The 20,218-nt window shown below is 44.5% G+C and overlaps 1 protein-coding gene across 1 annotated transcript in view; it reads left to right on the forward strand.

Annotated features, from left to right (window-relative positions):
• The window catches only part of LOC137326277 (pleckstrin homology domain-containing family H member 1-like), an 85,601-nt gene extending 66,433 nt beyond the window's left edge, over window positions 1–19,168 (forward strand). Inside the window, 2 exon segments of the mRNA XM_067991205.1 lie at window positions 11,604–11,750; window positions 14,695–19,168. Of these exon segments, the coding sequence (XP_067847306.1) occupies window positions 11,604–11,750; window positions 14,695–14,859 (312 nt within the window). The 3' untranslated portion in view covers window positions 14,860–19,168.
• The last annotated feature ends 1,050 nt before the right edge of the window (window positions 19,169–20,218 follow it).

The following is a 20,218-nucleotide window of genomic DNA, read 5'->3' on the forward strand; positions in this document are numbered from 1 at the left end:
ATTCAATACAGTGGTACAATGCCCACTTTACACTCTATCCATTCAATACATTGGTACAATGTCCACTTTACACTCTATCCATTCAATACAGTGGTACAATGCCCACTTTACACTCTATCCATTCAATACAGTGGTACAATGCCCACTTTACACTCTATCCATTCAATACAGTGGTACAATGCCCACTTTACACTCTATCCATTCAATACATTGGTACAATGTCCACTTTACACTCTATCCATTCAATACAGTGGTACAGTGCCCACTTCACACTCTGTCCATTCAATACATTGGTACAATGCCCACTTTACACTCTATCCATTCAATACATTGGTACAGTGCCCACTTTACACTCTGTCCATTCAATACAGTGGTACAATGCCCACTTTACACTCTATCCATTCAATACATTGGTACAATGCCCACTTTACACTCTATCCATTCAATACAGTGGTACAATGCCCACTTTGCACTCTGTCCATTCAATACAGTGGTACAATGCCCACTTTACACTCTATCCATTCAATACAGTGGTACAATGCCCACTTTACACTCTGTCCATTCAATACAGTGGTACAATGCCCACTTTACACTCTGTCCATTCAATACATTGGTACAGTGCCCACTTTACACTCTATCCATTCAATACATTGGTACAGTGCCCACTTTACACTCCGTCCATTCAATACATTGGTACAGTGCCCACTTTACACTCTGCCCATTCAATACATTGGTACAATGCCCACTTTACACTCTATCCATTCAATACAGTGGTACAGTGCCCACTTTACACTCTGTCCATTCAATACAGTGGTACAGTGCCCACTTTACACTCTATCCATTCAATACAGTGGTACAGTGCCCACTTTACACTCTGTCCATTCAATACAGTGGTACAATGCCCACTTTACACTCTATCCATTCAATACAGTGGTACAGTGCCCACTTTACACTCTATCCATTCAATACAGTGGTACAGTGCCCACTTTACACTCTGTCCATTCAATACAGTGGTACAATGCCCACTTTACACTCTATCCATTCAATACAGTGGTACAGTGCCCACTTTACACTCTATCCATTCAATACAGTGGTACAGTGCCCACTTTACACTCTATCCATTCAAAACAGTGGTACAGTGCCCACTTTACACTCTGTCCATTCAATACAGTGGTACAATGCCCACTTTACACTCTATCCAATCAATACAGTGGTACAGTGCCCACTTTACACTCTATCCATTCAATACAGTGGTACAGTGCCCACTTTACACTCTGTCCATTCAATACAGTGGTACAGTGCCCACTTTACACTCTGTCCATTCAATACAGTGGTACAATGCCCACTTTACACTCTGTCCATTCAATACAGTGGTACAGTGCCCACTTTACACTCTGTCCATTCAATACAGTGGTACAGTGCCCACTTTACACTCTATCCATTCAATACAGTGGTACAGTGCCCACTTTACACTCTGTCCATTCAATACAGTGGTACAATGCCCACTTTACACTCTGTCCATTCAATACAGTGGTACAGTGCCCACTTTACACTCTGTCCATTCAATACAGTGGTACAGTGCCCACTTTACACTCTATTCATTCAATACAGTGGTACAGTGCCCACTTTACACTCTGTCCATTCAATACAGTGGTACAGTGCCCACTTTACACTCTGTCCATTCAATACAGTGGTACAATGCCCACTTTACACTCTGTCCATTCAATACATTGGTACAGTGCCCACTTTACACTCTGTCCATTCAATACAGTGGTACAGTGCCCACTTTACACTCTGTCCATTCAATACAGTGGTACAGTGCCCACTTTACACTCTGTCCATTCAATACAGTGGTACAGTGCCCACTTTACACTCTATCCATTCAATACATTGGTACAGTGCCCACTTTACACTCTGTCCATTCAATACAGTGGTACAATGCCCACTTTACACTCTGTCCATTCAATACATTGGTATAATGCCCACTTTACACTCTATCCATTCAAAACATTGGTACAGTGCCCACTTGGTACAGTGCCCACTTTACACTCTGTCCATTCAATACAGTGGTACAATGCCCACTTTACACTCTGTCCATTCAATACAGTGGTACAGTGCCCACTTTACACTCTATCCATTCAAAACAGTGGTACAGTGCCCACTTTACACTCTGTCCATTCAATAGAGTGGTACAATGCCAACTTTACACTCTATCCAATCAATACAGTGGTACAGTGCCCACTTTACACTCTATCCATTCAATACAGTGTTACAGTGCCCACTTTACACTCTGTCCATTCAATACAGTGGTACAGTGCCCACTTTACACTCTGTCCATTCAATACAGTGGTACAATGCCCACTTTACACTCTGTCCATTCAATACAGTGGTACAGTGCCCACTTTACACCCTGTCCATTCAATACAGTGGTACAGTGCCCACTTTACACTCTATCCATTCAATACAGTGGTACAGTGCCCACTTTACACTCTGTCCATTCAATACAGTGGTACAGTGCCCACTTTACACTCCGTCCATTCAATACAGTGGTACAATGCCCACTTTACACTCTGTCCATTCAATACATTGGTACCGTGCCCACTTTACACTCTGTCCATTCAATACAGTGGTACAGTGCCCACTTTACACTCTGTCCATTCAAGACAGTGGTACAGTGCCCACTTTACACTCTGTGCATTCAATACAGTGGTACTGTGCCCACTTTACACTCTGTCCATTCAATACATTGGTATAATGCCCACTTTACACTCTATCCATTCAATACATTGGTACAGTGCCCACTTTACACTCTGTCCATTCAATACAGTGGTACAATGCCCACTTTACACTCTGTCCATTCAATACAGTGGTACAGTGCCCACTTCACACTCTGTCCATTCAATACATTGGTATAATGCCCACTTTACACTCTATCCATTCAAAACATTGGTACAGTGCCCACTTGGTACAGTGCCCACTTTACACTCTGTCCATTCAATACAGTGGTACAGTGCCCACTTTACACTCTGTCCATTCAATACAGTGGTACAATGCCCACTTTACACTCTATCCATTCAATACATTGGTACAATGCCCTCTTTACACTCTGTCCATTCAATACAGTGGCACAATGCCCACTTTACACTCTATCCATTCAATACATTGGTACAATGCCCACTTTACACTCTATCCATTGAATACAGTGGTACAATGCCCACATTACACTCTGTCCATTCAATACAGTGGTACAATGCCCACTTTACACTCTATCCATTCAATGCATTGGTACAATGCCCACTTTACACTCTGTCCATTCAATACAGTGGTACAATGCCCACTTTACACTCTGTCCATTCAATACAGTGGTACAATGCCCACTTTACACTCTGTCCATTCAATACAGTGGTACAATGCCCACTTTACACTCTGTCCATTCAATACAGTGGTACAATGCCCACTTTACACTCTATCCATTCAATACATTGGTACAATGCCCACTTTACACTCTATCCATTCAATACAGTGGTACAATGCCCACTTTACACTCGATCCATTCAATGCATTGGTACAGTGCCCACTTTACACTCTGTCCATTCAATACAGTGGTACAATGCCCACTTTACACTCTGTCCATTCAATACAGCGGTACAATGCCCACTTTACACTCTGTCCATTCAATACAGTGGTACAGTGCCCACTTTACACTCTATCCATTCAATACATTGGTACAATGCCCACTTTACACTCTATCCATTCAATACAGTGGTACAATGCCCACTTTGCACTCTGTCCATTCAATACAGTGGTACAATGCCCACTTTACACTCTATCCATTCAATACAGTGGTACAATGCCCACTTTACACTCTGTCCATTCAATACAGTGGTACAATGCCCACTTTACACTCTGTCCATTCAAAACATTGGTACAGTGCCCACTTTACACTCTATCCATTCAATACATTGGTACAGTGCCCACTTTACACTCCGTCCATTCAATACATTGGTACAGTGCCCACTTTACACTCTGTCCATTCAATACATTGGTACAATGCCCACTTTACACTCTATCCATTCAATACAGTGGTACAGTGCCCACTTTACACTCTGTCCATTCAATACAGTGGTACAGTGCCCACTTTACACTCTATCCATTCAATGCATTGGTACAATGCCCACTTTACACTCTATCCATTCAATACATTGGTACAATGCCCACTTCACACTCTATCCATTCAATACAGTGGTACAGTGCCCACTTTACACTATGTCCATTCAATACAGTGGTACAATGCCCACTTTACACTCTATCCATTCAATACAGTGGTACAATGCCCACTTTACACTCTGTCCATTCAATACAGTGGTACACTGCCCACTTTACACTCTGTCCATTCAATACATTGGTACAATGCCCACTTTACACTCTATCCATTCAATACATTGGTATAATGCCCACTTTACACTCTATCCATTCAATACAGTGGTACAATGCCCACTTTACACTCTGTCCATTCAATACAGTGGTACAATGCCCACTTTACACTCTGTCCATTCAATACAGTGGTACAATGCCCACTTTACACTCTGTCCATTCAATACAGTGGTACAATGCCCACTTTACACTCTATCCATTCAATACATTGGTACAGTGCCCACTTTACACTCTGTCCATTCAATACAGTGGTACAATGCCCACTTTACACTCTGTCCATTCAATACAGTGTTACAGTGCCCACTTTACACTCTGTCCATTCAATACAGTGGTACAATGCCCACTTTACACTCTGTCCATTCAATACAGTCGTACAGTGCCCACTTTACACTCTGTCCATTCAATACAGTGGTACAATGCCCACTTTACACTCTATCCATTCAATGCAGTGGTACAATGCCCACTTTACACTCTGTCCATTCAATACAGTGGTACAATGCCCACTTTACACTCTGTCCATTCAATACATTGGTACAATGCCCACTTTACACTCTATCCATTCAATACAGTGGTACAATGCCCACTTTACACTCTATCCATTCAATACAGTGGTACAATGCCCACTTTACACTCTATCCATTCAATACATTGGTACAATGTCCACTTTACACTCTATCCATTCAATACAGTGGTACAATGCCCACTTTACACTCTATCCATTCAATACAGTGGTACAATGCCCACTTTACACTCTATCCATTCAATACAGTGGTACAATGCCCACTTTACACTCTATCCATTCAATACATTGGTACAATGTCCACTTTACACTCTATCCATTCAATACAGTGGTACAGTGCCCACTTCACACTCTGTCCATTCAATACATTGGTACAATGCCCACTTTACACTCTATCCATTCAATACATTGGTACAGTGCCCACTTTACACTCTGTCCATTCAATACAGTGGTACAATGCCCACTTTACACTCTATCCATTCAATACATTGGTACAATGCCCACTTTACACTCTATCCATTCAATACAGTGGTACAATGCCCACTTTGCACTCTGTCCATTCAATACAGTGGTACAATGCCCACTTTACACTCTATCCATTCAATACAGTGGTACAATGCCCACTTTACACTCTGTCCATTCAATACAGTGGTACAATGCCCACTTTACACTCTGTCCATTCAATACATTGGTACAGTGCCCACTTTACACTCTATCCATTCAATACATTGGTACAGTGCCCACTTTACACTCCGTCCATTCAATACATTGGTACAGTGCCCACTTTACACTCTGCCCATTCAATACATTGGTACAATGCCCACTTTACACTCTATCCATTCAATACAGTGGTACAGTGCCCACTTTACACTCTGTCCATTCAATACAGTGGTACAGTGCCCACTTTACACTCTATCCATTCAATACAGTGGTACAGTGCCCACTTTACACTCTGTCCATTCAATACAGTGGTACAATGCCCACTTTACACTCTATCCATTCAATACAGTGGTACAGTGCCCACTTTACACTCTATCCATTCAATACAGTGGTACAGTGCCCACTTTACACTCTGTCCATTCAATACAGTGGTACAATGCCCACTTTACACTCTATCCATTCAATACAGTGGTACAGTGCCCACTTTACACTCTATCCATTCAATACAGTGGTACAGTGCCCACTTTACACTCTATCCATTCAAAACAGTGGTACAGTGCCCACTTTACACTCTGTCCATTCAATACAGTGGTACAATGCCCACTTTACACTCTATCCAATCAATACAGTGGTACAGTGCCCACTTTACACTCTATCCATTCAATACAGTGGTACAGTGCCCACTTTACACTCTGTCCATTCAATACAGTGGTACAGTGCCCACTTTACACTCTGTCCATTCAATACAGTGGTACAATGCCCACTTTACACTCTGTCCATTCAATACAGTGGTACAGTGCCCACTTTACACTCTGTCCATTCAATACAGTGGTACAGTGCCCACTTTACACTCTATCCATTCAATACAGTGGTACAGTGCCCACTTTACACTCTGTCCATTCAATACAGTGGTACAATGCCCACTTTACTCTCTGTCCATTCAATACAGTGGTACAGTGCCCACTTTACACTCTGTCCATTCAATACAGTGGTACAGTGCCCACTTTACACTCTATTCATTCAATACAGTGGTACAGTGCCCACTTTACACTCTGTCCATTCAATACAGTGGTACAGTGCCCACTTTACACTCTGTCCATTCAATACAGTGGTACAATGCCCACTTTACACTCTGTCCATTCAATACATTGGTACAGTGCCCACTTTACACTCTGTCCATTCAATACAGTGGTACAGTGCCCACTTTACACTCTGTCCATTCAATACATTGGTACAGTGCCCACTTTACACTCTGTCCATTCAATACAGTGGTACAGTGCCCACTTTACACTCTGTCCATTCAATACAGTGGTACAGTGCCCACTTTACACTCTGTCCATTCAATACAGTGGTACAGTGCCCACTTTACACTCTGTCCATTCAATACAGTGGTACAGTGCCCACTTTACACTCTATCCATTCAATACATTGGTACAGTGCCCACTTTACACTCTGTCCATTCAATACAGTGGTACAATGCCCACTTTACACTCTGTCCATTCAATACAGTGGTACAGTGCCCACTTTACACTCTGTCCATTCAATACATTGGTATAATGCCCACTTTACACTCTATCCATTCAAAACATTGGTACAGTGCCCACTTGGTACAGTGCCCACTTTACACTCTGTCCATTCAATACAGTGGTACAATGCCCACTTTACACTCTGTCCATTCAATACAGTGGTACAGTGCCCACTTTACACTCTGTCCATTCAATACAGTGGTACAATGCCCACTTTACACTCTATCCATTCAATACATTGGTACAATGCCCACTTTACACTCTGTCCATTCAATACAGTGGTACAATGCCCACTTTACACTCTATCCATTCAATACATTGGTACAATGCCCACTTTACACTCTATCCATTCAATACAGTGGTACAATGCCCACTTTACACTCTGTCCATTCAATACAGTGGTACAATGCCCACTTTACACTCTATCCATTCAATACATTGGTACAATGCCCACTTTACACTCTGTCCATTCAATACAGTGGTACAATGCCCACTTTACACTCTGTCCATTCAATACAGTGGTACAATGCCCACTTTACACTCTATCCATTCAATACAGTGGTACAGTGCCCACTTTACACTCTATCCATTCAATACATTGGTACAATGCCCACTTTACACTCTATCCATTCAATACAGTGGTACAATGCCCACTTTACACTCGATCCATTCAATACATTGGTACAGTGCCCACTTTACACTCTGTCCATTCAATACAGTGGTACAATGCCCACTTTACACTCTGTCCATTCAATACAGTGGTACAATGCCCACTTTACACTCTATCCATTCAATACAGTGGTACAGTGCCCACTTTACACTCTGTCCATTCAATACAGTGGTACAATGCCCACTTTACACTCTATCCATTCAATACAGTGGTACAGTGCCCACTTTACACTCTGTCCATTCAATACAGTGGTACAATGCCCACTTTACACTCTGTCCATTCAATACAGTGGTACAATGCCCACTTTACACTCTATCCATTCAATACAGTTGTACAATGCCCACTTTACACTCTGTCCATTCAATACAGTGGTACAGTGCCCACTTTACACTCTGTCCATTCAATACAGTGGTACAGTGCCCACTTTACACTCTGTCCATTCAATACAGTGGTACAATGCCCACTTTACACTCTATCCATTCAATACATTGGTACAATGCCCACTTCACACGCTATCCATTCAATACAGTGGTACAGTGCCCACTTTACACTATGTCCATTCAATACAGTGGTACAATGCCCACTTTACACTCTATCCATTCAATACAGTGGTACAATGCCCACTTTACACTCTGTCCATTCAATACAGTGGTACACTGCCCACTTTACACTCTGTCCATTCAATACATTGGTACAATGCCCACTTTACACTCTATCCATTCAATACATTGGTATAATGCCCACTTTACACTCTATCCATTCAATACAGTGGTACAATGCCCACTTTACACTCTGTCCATTCAATACAGTGGTACAATGCCCACTTTACACTCTGTCCATTCAATACAGTGGTACAATGCCCACTTTACACTCTGTCCATTCAATACAGTGGTACAATGCCCACTTTACACTCTATCCATTCAATACAGTGGTACAGTGCCCACTTTACACTCTGTCCATTCAATACAGTGGTACAATGCCCACTTTACACTCTGTCCATTCAATACAGTGGTACAATGCCCACTTTACACTCTATCCATTCAATACAGTGGTACAATGCCCACTTTACACTCTGTCCATTCAATACAGTGGTACAGTGCCCACTTTACACTCTGTCCATTCAATACAGTGGTACAGTGCCCACTTTACACTCTGTCCATTCAATACAGTGGTACAATGCCCACTTTACACTCTGTCCATTCAATACATTGGTATAATGTCCACTTTACACTCTGTCCATTCAATACATTGGTACAATGCCCACTTTACACTCTATCCATTCAATACAGTGGTACAGTGCCCACTTTACACTCTGTCCATTCAATACAGTGGTACAGTGCCCACTTTACACTCTATCCATTCAATGCATTGGTACAATGCCCACTTTACACTCTATCCATTCAATACATTGGTACAATGCACACTTTACACTCTATCCATTCAATACATTGGTATGATGCCCACTTTACACTCTATCCATTCAATACAGTGGTACAATGCCCACTTTACACTCTGTCCATTCAATACAGTGGTACAATGCCCACTTTACACTCTGTCCATTCAATACAGTGGTACAATGCCCACTTTACACTCTGTCCATTCAATACAGTGGTACAATGCCCACTTTACACTCTATCCATTCAATACATTGGTACAGTGCCCACTTTACACTCTGTCCATTCAATACAGTGGTACAATGCCCACTTTACACTCTGTCCATTCAATACAGTGTTACAGTGCCCACTTTACACTCTGTCCATTCAATACAGTGGTACAATGCCCACTTTACACTCTGTCCATTCAATACAGTGGTACAGTGCCCACTTTACACTCTGTCCATTCAATACAGTGGTACAATGCCCACTTTACACTCTATCCATTCAGTACAGTGGTACAATGCCCACTTTACACTCTGTCCATTCAATACAGTGGTACAATGCCCACTTTACACTCTGTCCATTCAATACATTGGTACAATGCCCACTTTACACTCTATCCATTCAATACAGTGGTACAATGCCCACTTTACACTCTATCCATTCAATACAGTGGTACAATGCCCACTTTACACTCTATCCATTCAATACATTGGTACAATGCCCACTTTACACTCTATCCATTCAATACAGTGGTACAATGCCCACTTTACACTCTATCCATTCAATACAGTGGTACAATGCCCACTTTACACTCTATCCATTCAATACAGTGGTACAATGCCCACTTTACACTCTATCCATTCAATACATTGGTACAATGTCCACTTTACACTCTATCCATTCAATACAGTGGTACAGTGCCCACTTCACACTCTGTCCATTCAATACATTGGTACAATGCCCACTTTACACTCTATCCATTCAATACATTGGTACAGTGCCCACTTTACACTCTGTCCATTCAATACAGTGGTACAATGCCCACTTTACACTCTATCCATTCAATACATTGGTACAATGCCCACTTTACACTCTATCCATTCAATACAGTGGTACAATGCCCACTTTGCACTCTGTCCATTCAATACAGTGGTACAATGCCCACTTTACACTCTGTCCATTCAATACAGTGGTACAGTGCCCACTTTACACTCTGTCCATTCAATACAGTGGTACAATGCCCACTTTACACTCTGTCCATTCAATACAGTGGTACAATGCCCACTTTACACTCTGTCCATTCAATACAGTGGTACAATGCCCACTTTACACTCTGTCCATTCAATACATTGGTACAGTGCCCACTTTACACTCTATCCATTCAATACATTGGTACAGTGCCCACTTTACACTCCGTCCATTCAATACATTGGTACAGTGCCCACTTTACACTCTGCCCATTCAATACATTGGTACAATGCCTACTTTACACTCTATCCATTCAATACAGTGGTACAGTGCCCACTTTACACTCTATCCATTCAAAACAGTGGTACAGTGCCCACTTTACACTCTGTCCATTCAATACAGTGGTACAGTGCCCACTTTACACTCTGTCCATTCAATGCAGTGGTACAGTGCCCACTTTACACTCTGCCCATTCAATACATTGGTACAATGCCTACTTTACACTCTATCCATTCAATACAGTGGTACAGTGCCCACTTTACACTCTATCCATTCAAAACAGTGGTACAGTGCCCACTTTACACTCTGTCCATTCAATACAGTGGTACAATGCCCACTTTACACTCTATCCAATCAATACAGTGGTACAGTGCCCACTTTACACTCTATCCATTCAATACAGTGGTACAGTGCCCACTTTACACTCTGTCCATTCAATACAGTGGTACAGTGCCCACTTTACACTCTGTCCATTCAATACAGTGGTACAATGCCCACTTTACACTCTGTCCATTCAATACAGTGGTACAATGCCCACTTTACACTCTGTCCATTCAATACAGTGGTACAGTGCCCACTTTACACTCTATCCATTCAATACAGTGGTACAGTGCCCACTTTACACTCTGTCCATTCAATACAGTGGTACAGTGCCCACTTTACACTCTGTCCATTCAATACAGTGGTACAATGCCCACTTTACACTCTGTCCATTCAATACATTGGTATAATGCCTGCGGTGGAGTATGAAACACTGGTCTACTATCACTCCTGCCTGATAAAAGCTATTACCATACACTCACGATTTCCACTGACAGGAGAATGTAATAAATAGGAAGTCTACATTTATTCATAAGGTGACTTTAAATTTCCTGTTGCCATGGAGCAACAGGCCTGTAGGGGCCTGGTCATTTCTGACAGGTGTTTTTTTTTGGTGTTCTTCTCAGCGACTCATAATAAATTACTCCTACCTGTCCGTCATGACGTTTGGAGGTTGTCGCGATGACTTTATGATCGTAGTCAGCAAAGCCAAGGATGGGAGCCCAGCAAAGACCACCATTGAAAAGCTGGTGTTTGCTATGGCAAAGCCTAAGGTAAGGAGTTTTGGATTGCTCACTCAGTTACTGAATCAGAGCAACCTCTCTAACCATTGAATCATACATCACCGAAGGAGGCCATTTGGCCCATCGTGCCTGTGCCGGCTCTTTGAAAGAGCTCTCCAATTAGTCCCACTCCCCCTGCTCTTTCCCCATGGCCCTGCAAATTTTTCCTTTCAAGTATTTATCCAATTCCCTTTTGAAAGTTACTATTGAATCTGCTTCCACCACCCTTTCAGCCAGTGCATTCCAGATCATCATAACTTATAGGAACAGGAATAGGCCATTTAGCCCCTTGAGCCTGGTCCGCCATTCAGTGTGATCATGGCTGATCTGTGACTTAATTCCTATACCCGTCGTGGCCCCATATCCCTTAATACCTTCGGTTAACAAAAATCTATCAATCTCAGATTTAAAATGAATAATTGAACTCTTGGAATCCAGGTATCATTTTAGTAAATCTACGCTGCACTTCCTCCAAGGCCAGCCTATGTGCGGTGCCCAGAACTGAACGCAGTACTCCAGATGTGGTCTCACCAGGGCTTGGTATAGCTGTAGCATAACTTTTACCCCCTTGTATTCTAGCATTCCATTAGCCTTTTTGATTATTTTCTGTACCTGTCCTCACAGCATTAAAAAAAAATAATTCTCCTCATCGCCCCTCTGGCTTTTCTGCCAATTATCTTAAATCTGTGTCCTCTGGTTACCGACCCTTCTGCCAGTGGAATCAGTCTTTCCCGATCTACTCTATCGAAACCCTTCATGGTTTTGAACACCACTATTAAATCTCCCCTTAACCTTCTCTGCTCTAAGTTGAATAACCCCAGCTTCTCCACGTAACTGAAGTCCCTCATCCCTGGAACCGTTGTAGTGAATCTCCGCTTCACCTTCTCCAGGGCCTTCACATCCTTCCTAAAGTGCGGTGCCCAGAATTGGTCACAATACTCCAGCTGAGGCCTAAGTAGTGTTTTATAAAGGTTTAGCGTAACTTCCCTGATTTTGTGGCTGGGAGGGAGACGGGGAGAAAGCGCTGACTTCGAATGACATTATTGCTGGCTACAGAAGCCAAGCCAAGCTGTGAAACATAATCCTCGGAGCAAAACTCCCCTTCAGTTTGTTGTGTTGCTCCTGATCTCCCAGGAAGCAGCTCCCTTCATTTGAAGCCTGATAACTCGTGATAGTGTTGATGAACCAATACCACAAAATTCAGGGGGTGTTGTAATGGCATCAAACACTAACATCACTATGGGAGTCCAAATGTTCTATCACAAGAGCCACCTTTCTCTAGAGTAGGAGGCCTAACACTGGAGTACTACAGCCAGTGGCCCCTCGGACTGGGAGACCCCTCTCACTGGGTCTCTCAGCCCTCTTACAATTTTCATTTGGGGGTAAATGAGCTCCTGCTTTCCTCAATCAGACAAATATTGTGGCCAAGGTTTTCCAATCGCATTGCTGACAGTAATCCATTAAATTGAGTTAACATCAGTGCGATTAATGGAGAACCTATACCACCATTTCTGTATGTTGTCTGTCTCCCTATCTCACTGTGTCTTTGCCTCGTTAGGTCTCTCCATCTCTTGTCTCGGCTGGTGCCTTTATAGAGTAAATCTAGTGATCCCTGTCTCAAAGGGTTAGGGAAGCCGTGCTACAGTGTTGTCGCCCTGTCTCCAATCCACGTGACTCCCTACTGGAAGGCAGGATCTGAGCGTTTACCCATGGCTATCTCTGTGTTTGTTTCTTGACTTCTTCCTGTGCCTGATTCACTCACCGAAGAACATAACTGGCCGCTGAAAGCTATGTTATTTAAATTGCCTCCGGGAAATCCTGCTTAAGAAATTCTGCACGAGTTCTCCCAGACTCGAGACCAGCGGAACCTCCTGGGTGACGGTGTGAACGGACCTTTGCAGATGTTTACACTGCTTCCCTGGGAGCTCTCGGGGGCTGGAATACAAAGGGGAGGAAGTGATGCTTCAGTTATACAGAGCCTTGGTCAGACCCCATCTGGAGTACTGCATTCAGTTTTAGGCACCTTACCCCAGAAAAGAAATATTGGCCTTGGAGGGGGTACAGTGCAGATTCACCAGAATGATACTGGGGCTAAAAGGGTTAAATTATGAGGACAGGTTGTATAAACTTGGCTTGTGTTCCCTTGAGTATAGAAGATTGAAGGTCGATCTAATTGAGGTGTTTAAAATGTTAAGAGGATTTGATAGGGTAGATAGAGAGAAACTATTTCCTCTGGTGGGGGGAATAGTATCATAGTAGGATACAGCACAGAAGGAGGCCATTTGGCCCTTCATGCCTGTGCCGGCTCTTTGAAAGAGCAATCCAATTAGTCCCATTCCTCTGCTCTTTCCTCATAGCCTGTAAATTTTTTCCCTTTAAGTACTTATCCAATTCCCTTTTGAAAGTTACCATTGAATCTGCCTCCACCATCTTTTCAGACAGTGCGTTCCAGATCATAATAACTTGCTGCATAAAAAAATGCTTCCTCATGTCGTCTCTGGTTCTTTTGCCAATCACCTTAAATCTGCGACCTCTGGGGACATAATCCTAAAATTAGAGCTAGGCCGTTCAGGAGCGAAATCAGGAAGCACTTTTTCACACGAAGGGTAGTAGAACTCTGGAACTCTCTCCCCCAAAAAGGCTGTGGATGCTGGGGGACGATTGAGCTTTCAAGACTGAGATCGATTAGATTTTTGTTCGGTAAGGGACATGGAGCAAAATTGGGTAAATGGAGTTGAGGTACAGATCAGCCATGATTTAATTGAATGGCGGAACAGACTCGAGGGGCTGAATGGCCTACTCCTGTTCCTAATGTTCCGCCGGCCACTCATCATGTGTTATGGCAAGAGACTGGGAGATCCCGCTCAGGAAGTCTTTATTGAGAAGCACGTTGATGATTCCCGCCGGTCACTTTTGACTGTTACTGTGTTCCCAGATCCTGGAGCTAACGCTGACACTTGCCAGCTACATAAACTACAGCAGCAGCCACTCTTTGCCCATCTCACCGCCCACAACCTTCTCGGGCAAGAAACTGTGGGAGATCGACAGCAAACATTTCCCGACCATGACGCGGACTACACAAGGTCCTACCCTGCTCTGAGATCCCGCATTGACCAGCGGCTGAAGGCACAGAGCTGCGCCCAAGCTTTTAGAGGACAAACCACTTGGAAGATTCCAATGGTGCATGAATCACTGTTGTGTCTGGACCTTATCTATTGCAGCCATCTGTATTTAAGTGCTCAAATAGTATTTAGACTTGATTTTTTTCTTGTTGCTTCACAGATCACCTCTGCCCATCTTTAGTGAGCTGGGTGCGGCGCGGGTGGCAAGTCATGTGCTGCTTTGTGCCGTCGGTGCTGAGGCTGGTCCACATGCAGTAAACCGGAATGGCGCTGTCTGTTGGGAAAGGCACAGTCTTTAGGGAAAGGCGTTCTCTGTTTGGGCAAGGCAATTTCTAGTTGGGAAAGGCATCCCCTGTAGGGAAAGTTGTTCTCAGTTGGGAAAGGCGCTGTCTGTTGGGAAAGACATTCTCTACTGGGAAAGGCGCTGTCTGTTGAGAAAGACATTCTCTATTGGGAAAGGCGCTGTCTGTTGGGAAAGACATTCTCTGCTGGGAAAGGCGCTGTCTGTTGGGAAAGACATTCTCTATTGGGAAAGGCGCTGTCTGTTGGGAAAGACATTCTCTATTGGGAAAGGCGCTGTCTATTGCCCATCTTTGGGCCCATTTTCTTCCCTTTCCCCCCCCCCCCACCCCACCCAATTCAACCTAGGACTGAGCATTCCGCCGACATGACATGACCCCCACTATTTTAGCTGAAGCCCCGCCAATTACCTAAGAACATAAGAAATAGGAGCAGGAGTAGGCCATACAGCCCCTCGAGCCCCCTCCACCATTCAATTAGATCATGGCTGATCTTCAACCTCAACCCCACTTTCCCGCCCTATCCCTTGATTCCCCTAGTGTCCAAAAATCTATCGATCTCAGTCTTGAATATATTCAACGGTAGAGAATTCCAAAGATTCACAACCCTCTGAGTGAAGACATTTTTCCTCATCTCAGTCACAAATGGCCAACCCTTTATCTTGAGACTATGGCCCCTAGTTCTAGAGCCACAATCAATTCCGATGGGCTTGAGCGCCCGAGGGCGAGGTTGTGATGTAAATTGTGTTGCTGGTAAATCGTTTTTGGGTCAAAGACTGTAAAGTCCAAGCAGGCCGTGGACACCTGTGGATCAAAACAAAAGAAAGGTCTTGGCCCCAGCAGAGGCAAGGATTCTCCTTTCAGAGATCCCGGCAGCATCCCTCACACCAATCGAAAGGATCGCCAGCGCAGTCGTTTAAAGTGGCACCGACGGCTGTGAAAACCACAGCACAACAGCTCCCGGGCTGGGAGTCAGCACACACAACTGCCTTCCCCCACCCCTCCTCCCCTTCCCTTCTGGTGTGAATGTGTTACGAGAGACAGTTTTACATGTACCTTTGTAAACCTGTAGGGATCATGGAGCAACTGAGGAGAGCGCACCGTTCCTTTAAGTGTTATTTCAGGCCGTTGTGTAAGGAGCCTGAGTAACTGAGGGACTCTGGAATGATTAAGCACGGCAGCGTGAGGCCCCTCATCACCCCTCCCCCACCAGCGTCTAGAACACGCACCCCCTTGCCGACGTGTGCCGCTGAGGTACGAATGATACTGGAGTGACTCTCTGAACACAGAGAGTGCCAACAGCGCAGTCCAAGCATCGTTACACTGCAGTTCCCCACAGTAAGGGTCGGTAAAAATCAAAGGTTGGCCTTAAGTACCGGAATTAAGTGCAGCAATTCAATCCTCAAATCAATGCCAATGTGGGATTTAGTCATTGACACTGTACCGTCCCGGGAAAAGACGGGTCACCAAGTTTATGGTTGGTGTAACAGACACATATTGCCCTCCTTCATCTGATGATAGGGTTTTGTCCCTCATATCAGGGATGACCAGATCACCCCTGAACTTCTCAGCTGCTGGTCTCTCTGTTCACGGTGTATGGTGATGCCTGTTGAACTTGGTGCAGGAATACTGGTCTCATTGTTCACGGTGTACGGTGATCTGTCTGGTGAGCTTGGTGCAGGAACAGCTGATCTCCCTGTTCACTGTGTACGATGATCTGTCTGGTGAGCTTGGTGCAGGAACAGCTGGTCTCCCTGTTCACTGTGTACGGTGATCTGTCTGGTGAGCTTGGTGCAGGAACAGCTGGTCTCCCTGTTCACGGTGTACGGTGATCTGTCTGGTGAGCTTGGTGCAGGAACAGCTGGTCTCCCTGTTCACAGTGTACAGTGATCTGTCTGGTGAGCTTGGTGCAGGAACAGCTGGTCTCCCTGTTCACAGTGTACAGTGATCTGTCTGGTGAGCTTGGTGCAGGAACAGCTGGTCTCCCTGTTCACGGTGTACGGTGATCTGTCTGGTGAGCTTGGTGCAGGAACAGCTGGTCTCACTGTTCACGGTGTAAGGTGATCTGGTTGGAGTCAGTCAGTTGCAGTGTGGTTTTGCGGTTTTCCCCATTTTCAGCTCAACTGTGCCGGGGGGTGATTGGGGGGGGATTGTTGTCAAAGCGAAAGACAAGAGAGCATGGTTGAGGCTGAGCTTCTCCTGCGCCATTGACCCAGCTGTCAGCTGGGGGCACTGCCCAAGGTTTGAGGTTCTTCTAAAAGGGTGTCTGTATCCTTCCTGCCCACCACAGGAACAGTTGTCGTTTCTCAGCTCACGGGGGGGAACGAGTTGGCTCACAGGCTGCCATCACTTCCTTGAAGCTAAACCGAGGGAGATGTTTATATAAAATTTCTCAGGGTGTGGGCGATGCTGCATTTGATACCCAACCCAACCGTGAAAAAGTGGGGATGGGCCACCTCCTTGCTTTGTGGAGATTGTTTGTACTACCAAGTGGCTACCTCAGAGGGCATCAAGGGTTGGGTGCCCTTTCGTGAAGGGCCATTAGTGAACCAGTTGGTTTTTCTTTGCCAGCTCACAAATGTCACCACTTCAATGAGATTCGCAATCGTGACCTCTGGGTTGCCGCTACACACTGGTGTTAGCCCTGGCTCAGTGGGTAGCACCCTCGCCTCTGAGTCAGAAGGTCGTGGGTCCAGGTCCAACTCCAGAGACTTGAGCACAGAAGCTAGGCTGACACTCCTAGTGCAATACTGTGGAAGCACTGCACTGTCGAAGTTGCCGTCTTTTGTATGAGACGTTAAACTGAGGCCCCGTTTGCCCCCTCAGGTGGACATAAAGAAACAAAAGATGGGTCCAGAGGAGGTGTAAATGATAACAGCAGAACCATTACCAGCACCCGCTGTCCGAGAAAATAGGAGCGGTGATTATGATCTAAAGTTGTTGAATTCAGTATTGAGGCCGGAAGGCTGTAATGTGCCTCATCAAAAGATGAGGTGCTGTTCCTCGAGCTTGCATTACTGGGACTGCCCAACTCACCACGCAGGGCCAGCAGAGATAGGAAATTCCCATTCCACCAGCCTAAGCTAGATCCAGACACCCTGGCAAGTGGCTTTGAATCCAACAGCCATCATTGAGCGGGGCTGGATTCAAAGCTGTGTCCCAGGTGAATAATAGTCAGCCTGACCTCCAACCAAAACCAATTTAGTTCTTTGGAAAGTGTCTTTAGTGCACTGATCAAACTGTCCTGCAGTGTTGGAAGGGATCTTCTCCAGTCACTGTTACTGGTTTCAGCTTGTCCCAATCAGCTATGTTTACAGTACCCAGTGAGCTTTGTAGCAGAGTGGGGGGAGGGGGGCTTTAGGGGGGAGGGAGGGTTGAGCTTATAGCAAAACTTCTAGGGAGGGTTGGGGTAGTACTGGACCACTGCTCGTCACTTGAGCAGCCATTTGCTGTTCTGATGACTTTCTTGCAGCCATTTAATGGTCCTTCCGCCTACTGTTGGAGTAGGAGGAGGGCCTGACTAGTGAAGGTTGCCCTGGCGATTCCTTCACATACAGCCACGGTGTACCGTGTCACCGATAGACTTGTAGCATTCTATACCCACTTTATATTTTCACAAGAGACTTGAAGGTGACTTCTTGTTCAAAGATCGGTACGGGACCTGGTGATACAGAACAAACGGGAGTTGTCACAGGGCACAGTGTGTCTGTTGTCCTTGGTGCTTGTGAGTGTGAGTTTGAATACTGCACACTGTATAGTATATATTGAATACTTGAATGTGATAGGGACAAACTCATTTCTGTGAATGGTTACACCCAATGTACTGTACCTCTTATTTATTCTGTTAAAGTGAACACTGTGGTTTTCTCACTTTAATTCGAGCAGTTCCCTGTATTTTGGGAATCTTGGTGTGATTAAGAGGGTAATACTGGAATGTCCCCACACCCCCTCCATGACTGGTAGTTGAAATAAAGTGGTATCAGAAAAATGCCTGTGTGTTATTAACTGCCCAAAACAGATCCTATCCAGCATCATTGCTCATCATTGTTCCTGGCTGTTACCAAGCAGTACACCAGACTCCTTTTAACTGGGGGTTGGTCAGTGTGCGTGTATTATTCCAAACAGTGGTCTATGGCGTTTCCTTTCAAGTCATAAACCATTCAAAACCATCTACGCACTCTCTCATTCTGCATAAAACATTTCATGACACTAGTCGTTTTGAGTAATTAAATTAAATCGAGACATATGAGTCATGACACGTGGTAAGTGTAGTAGGCTTGGGAGGAATAGGTGACTTTGGGCCTATAGTTCCTAAGGTTTATCTCACCTCATGTCTGGGTCTGTTGTAGACTGATTAATCAGAGCAATTAATCTCTATCAATCAACAACTCCATTATCATTGTATCACAGGACTACGGATGTTAGAAGGTGAACTAGATAGACCGTTGTCTTTTTTCATTCAGCAATTCCTATGATTCTATAACCCATTATGGTCACACTTGAGTTTTGCAGCAAACTCATCGATTCGAATTGTTCCATTTCAGACACCCACTGACAACAGCAAGCACTCGTTTAGAGCAGTTAGCTGCAGGGTAAAGCTCCCTTTTTTTTTTAAACACATATCAAGAAATATCACTATTTAATTCTGCATTTTGAGCCGAACACAGTCACACAAAGTTCGAGATACGTAATAGGTTTCGGAGCCTGAATAGTTTTCTTCCAATTCAAAGGCAGCTTCTCCTGTATCTCTCTGCCACTGCTATTGCCCACACTGGGCATCACTGAGCATGATAGCCAATAAAAGGGGAGATTCAGCACTGGCATTGGGCAGTCACGCTCAAAGGAGTGCATGACAGGGGGCTCCCTATGAGAGCAGCTCACTGCTAGACATTCCTGCCCCCATATACTGGTGCCCCCCCCACCCCCTATATTGACCCTCCCACCCCCATATTGTGACCACCTGCTCTGCGTACCGTGACCCTGCTGTCAGTAGCATGACTCCGGTTACCCACATTGTGAACCCCACCGCCCATATGGT

This window comes from Heptranchias perlo, chromosome 10 (assembly GCF_035084215.1).
Source record: "Heptranchias perlo isolate sHepPer1 chromosome 10, sHepPer1.hap1, whole genome shotgun sequence".
Lineage (NCBI taxonomy): Eukaryota > Metazoa > Chordata > Chondrichthyes > Hexanchiformes > Hexanchidae > Heptranchias > Heptranchias perlo.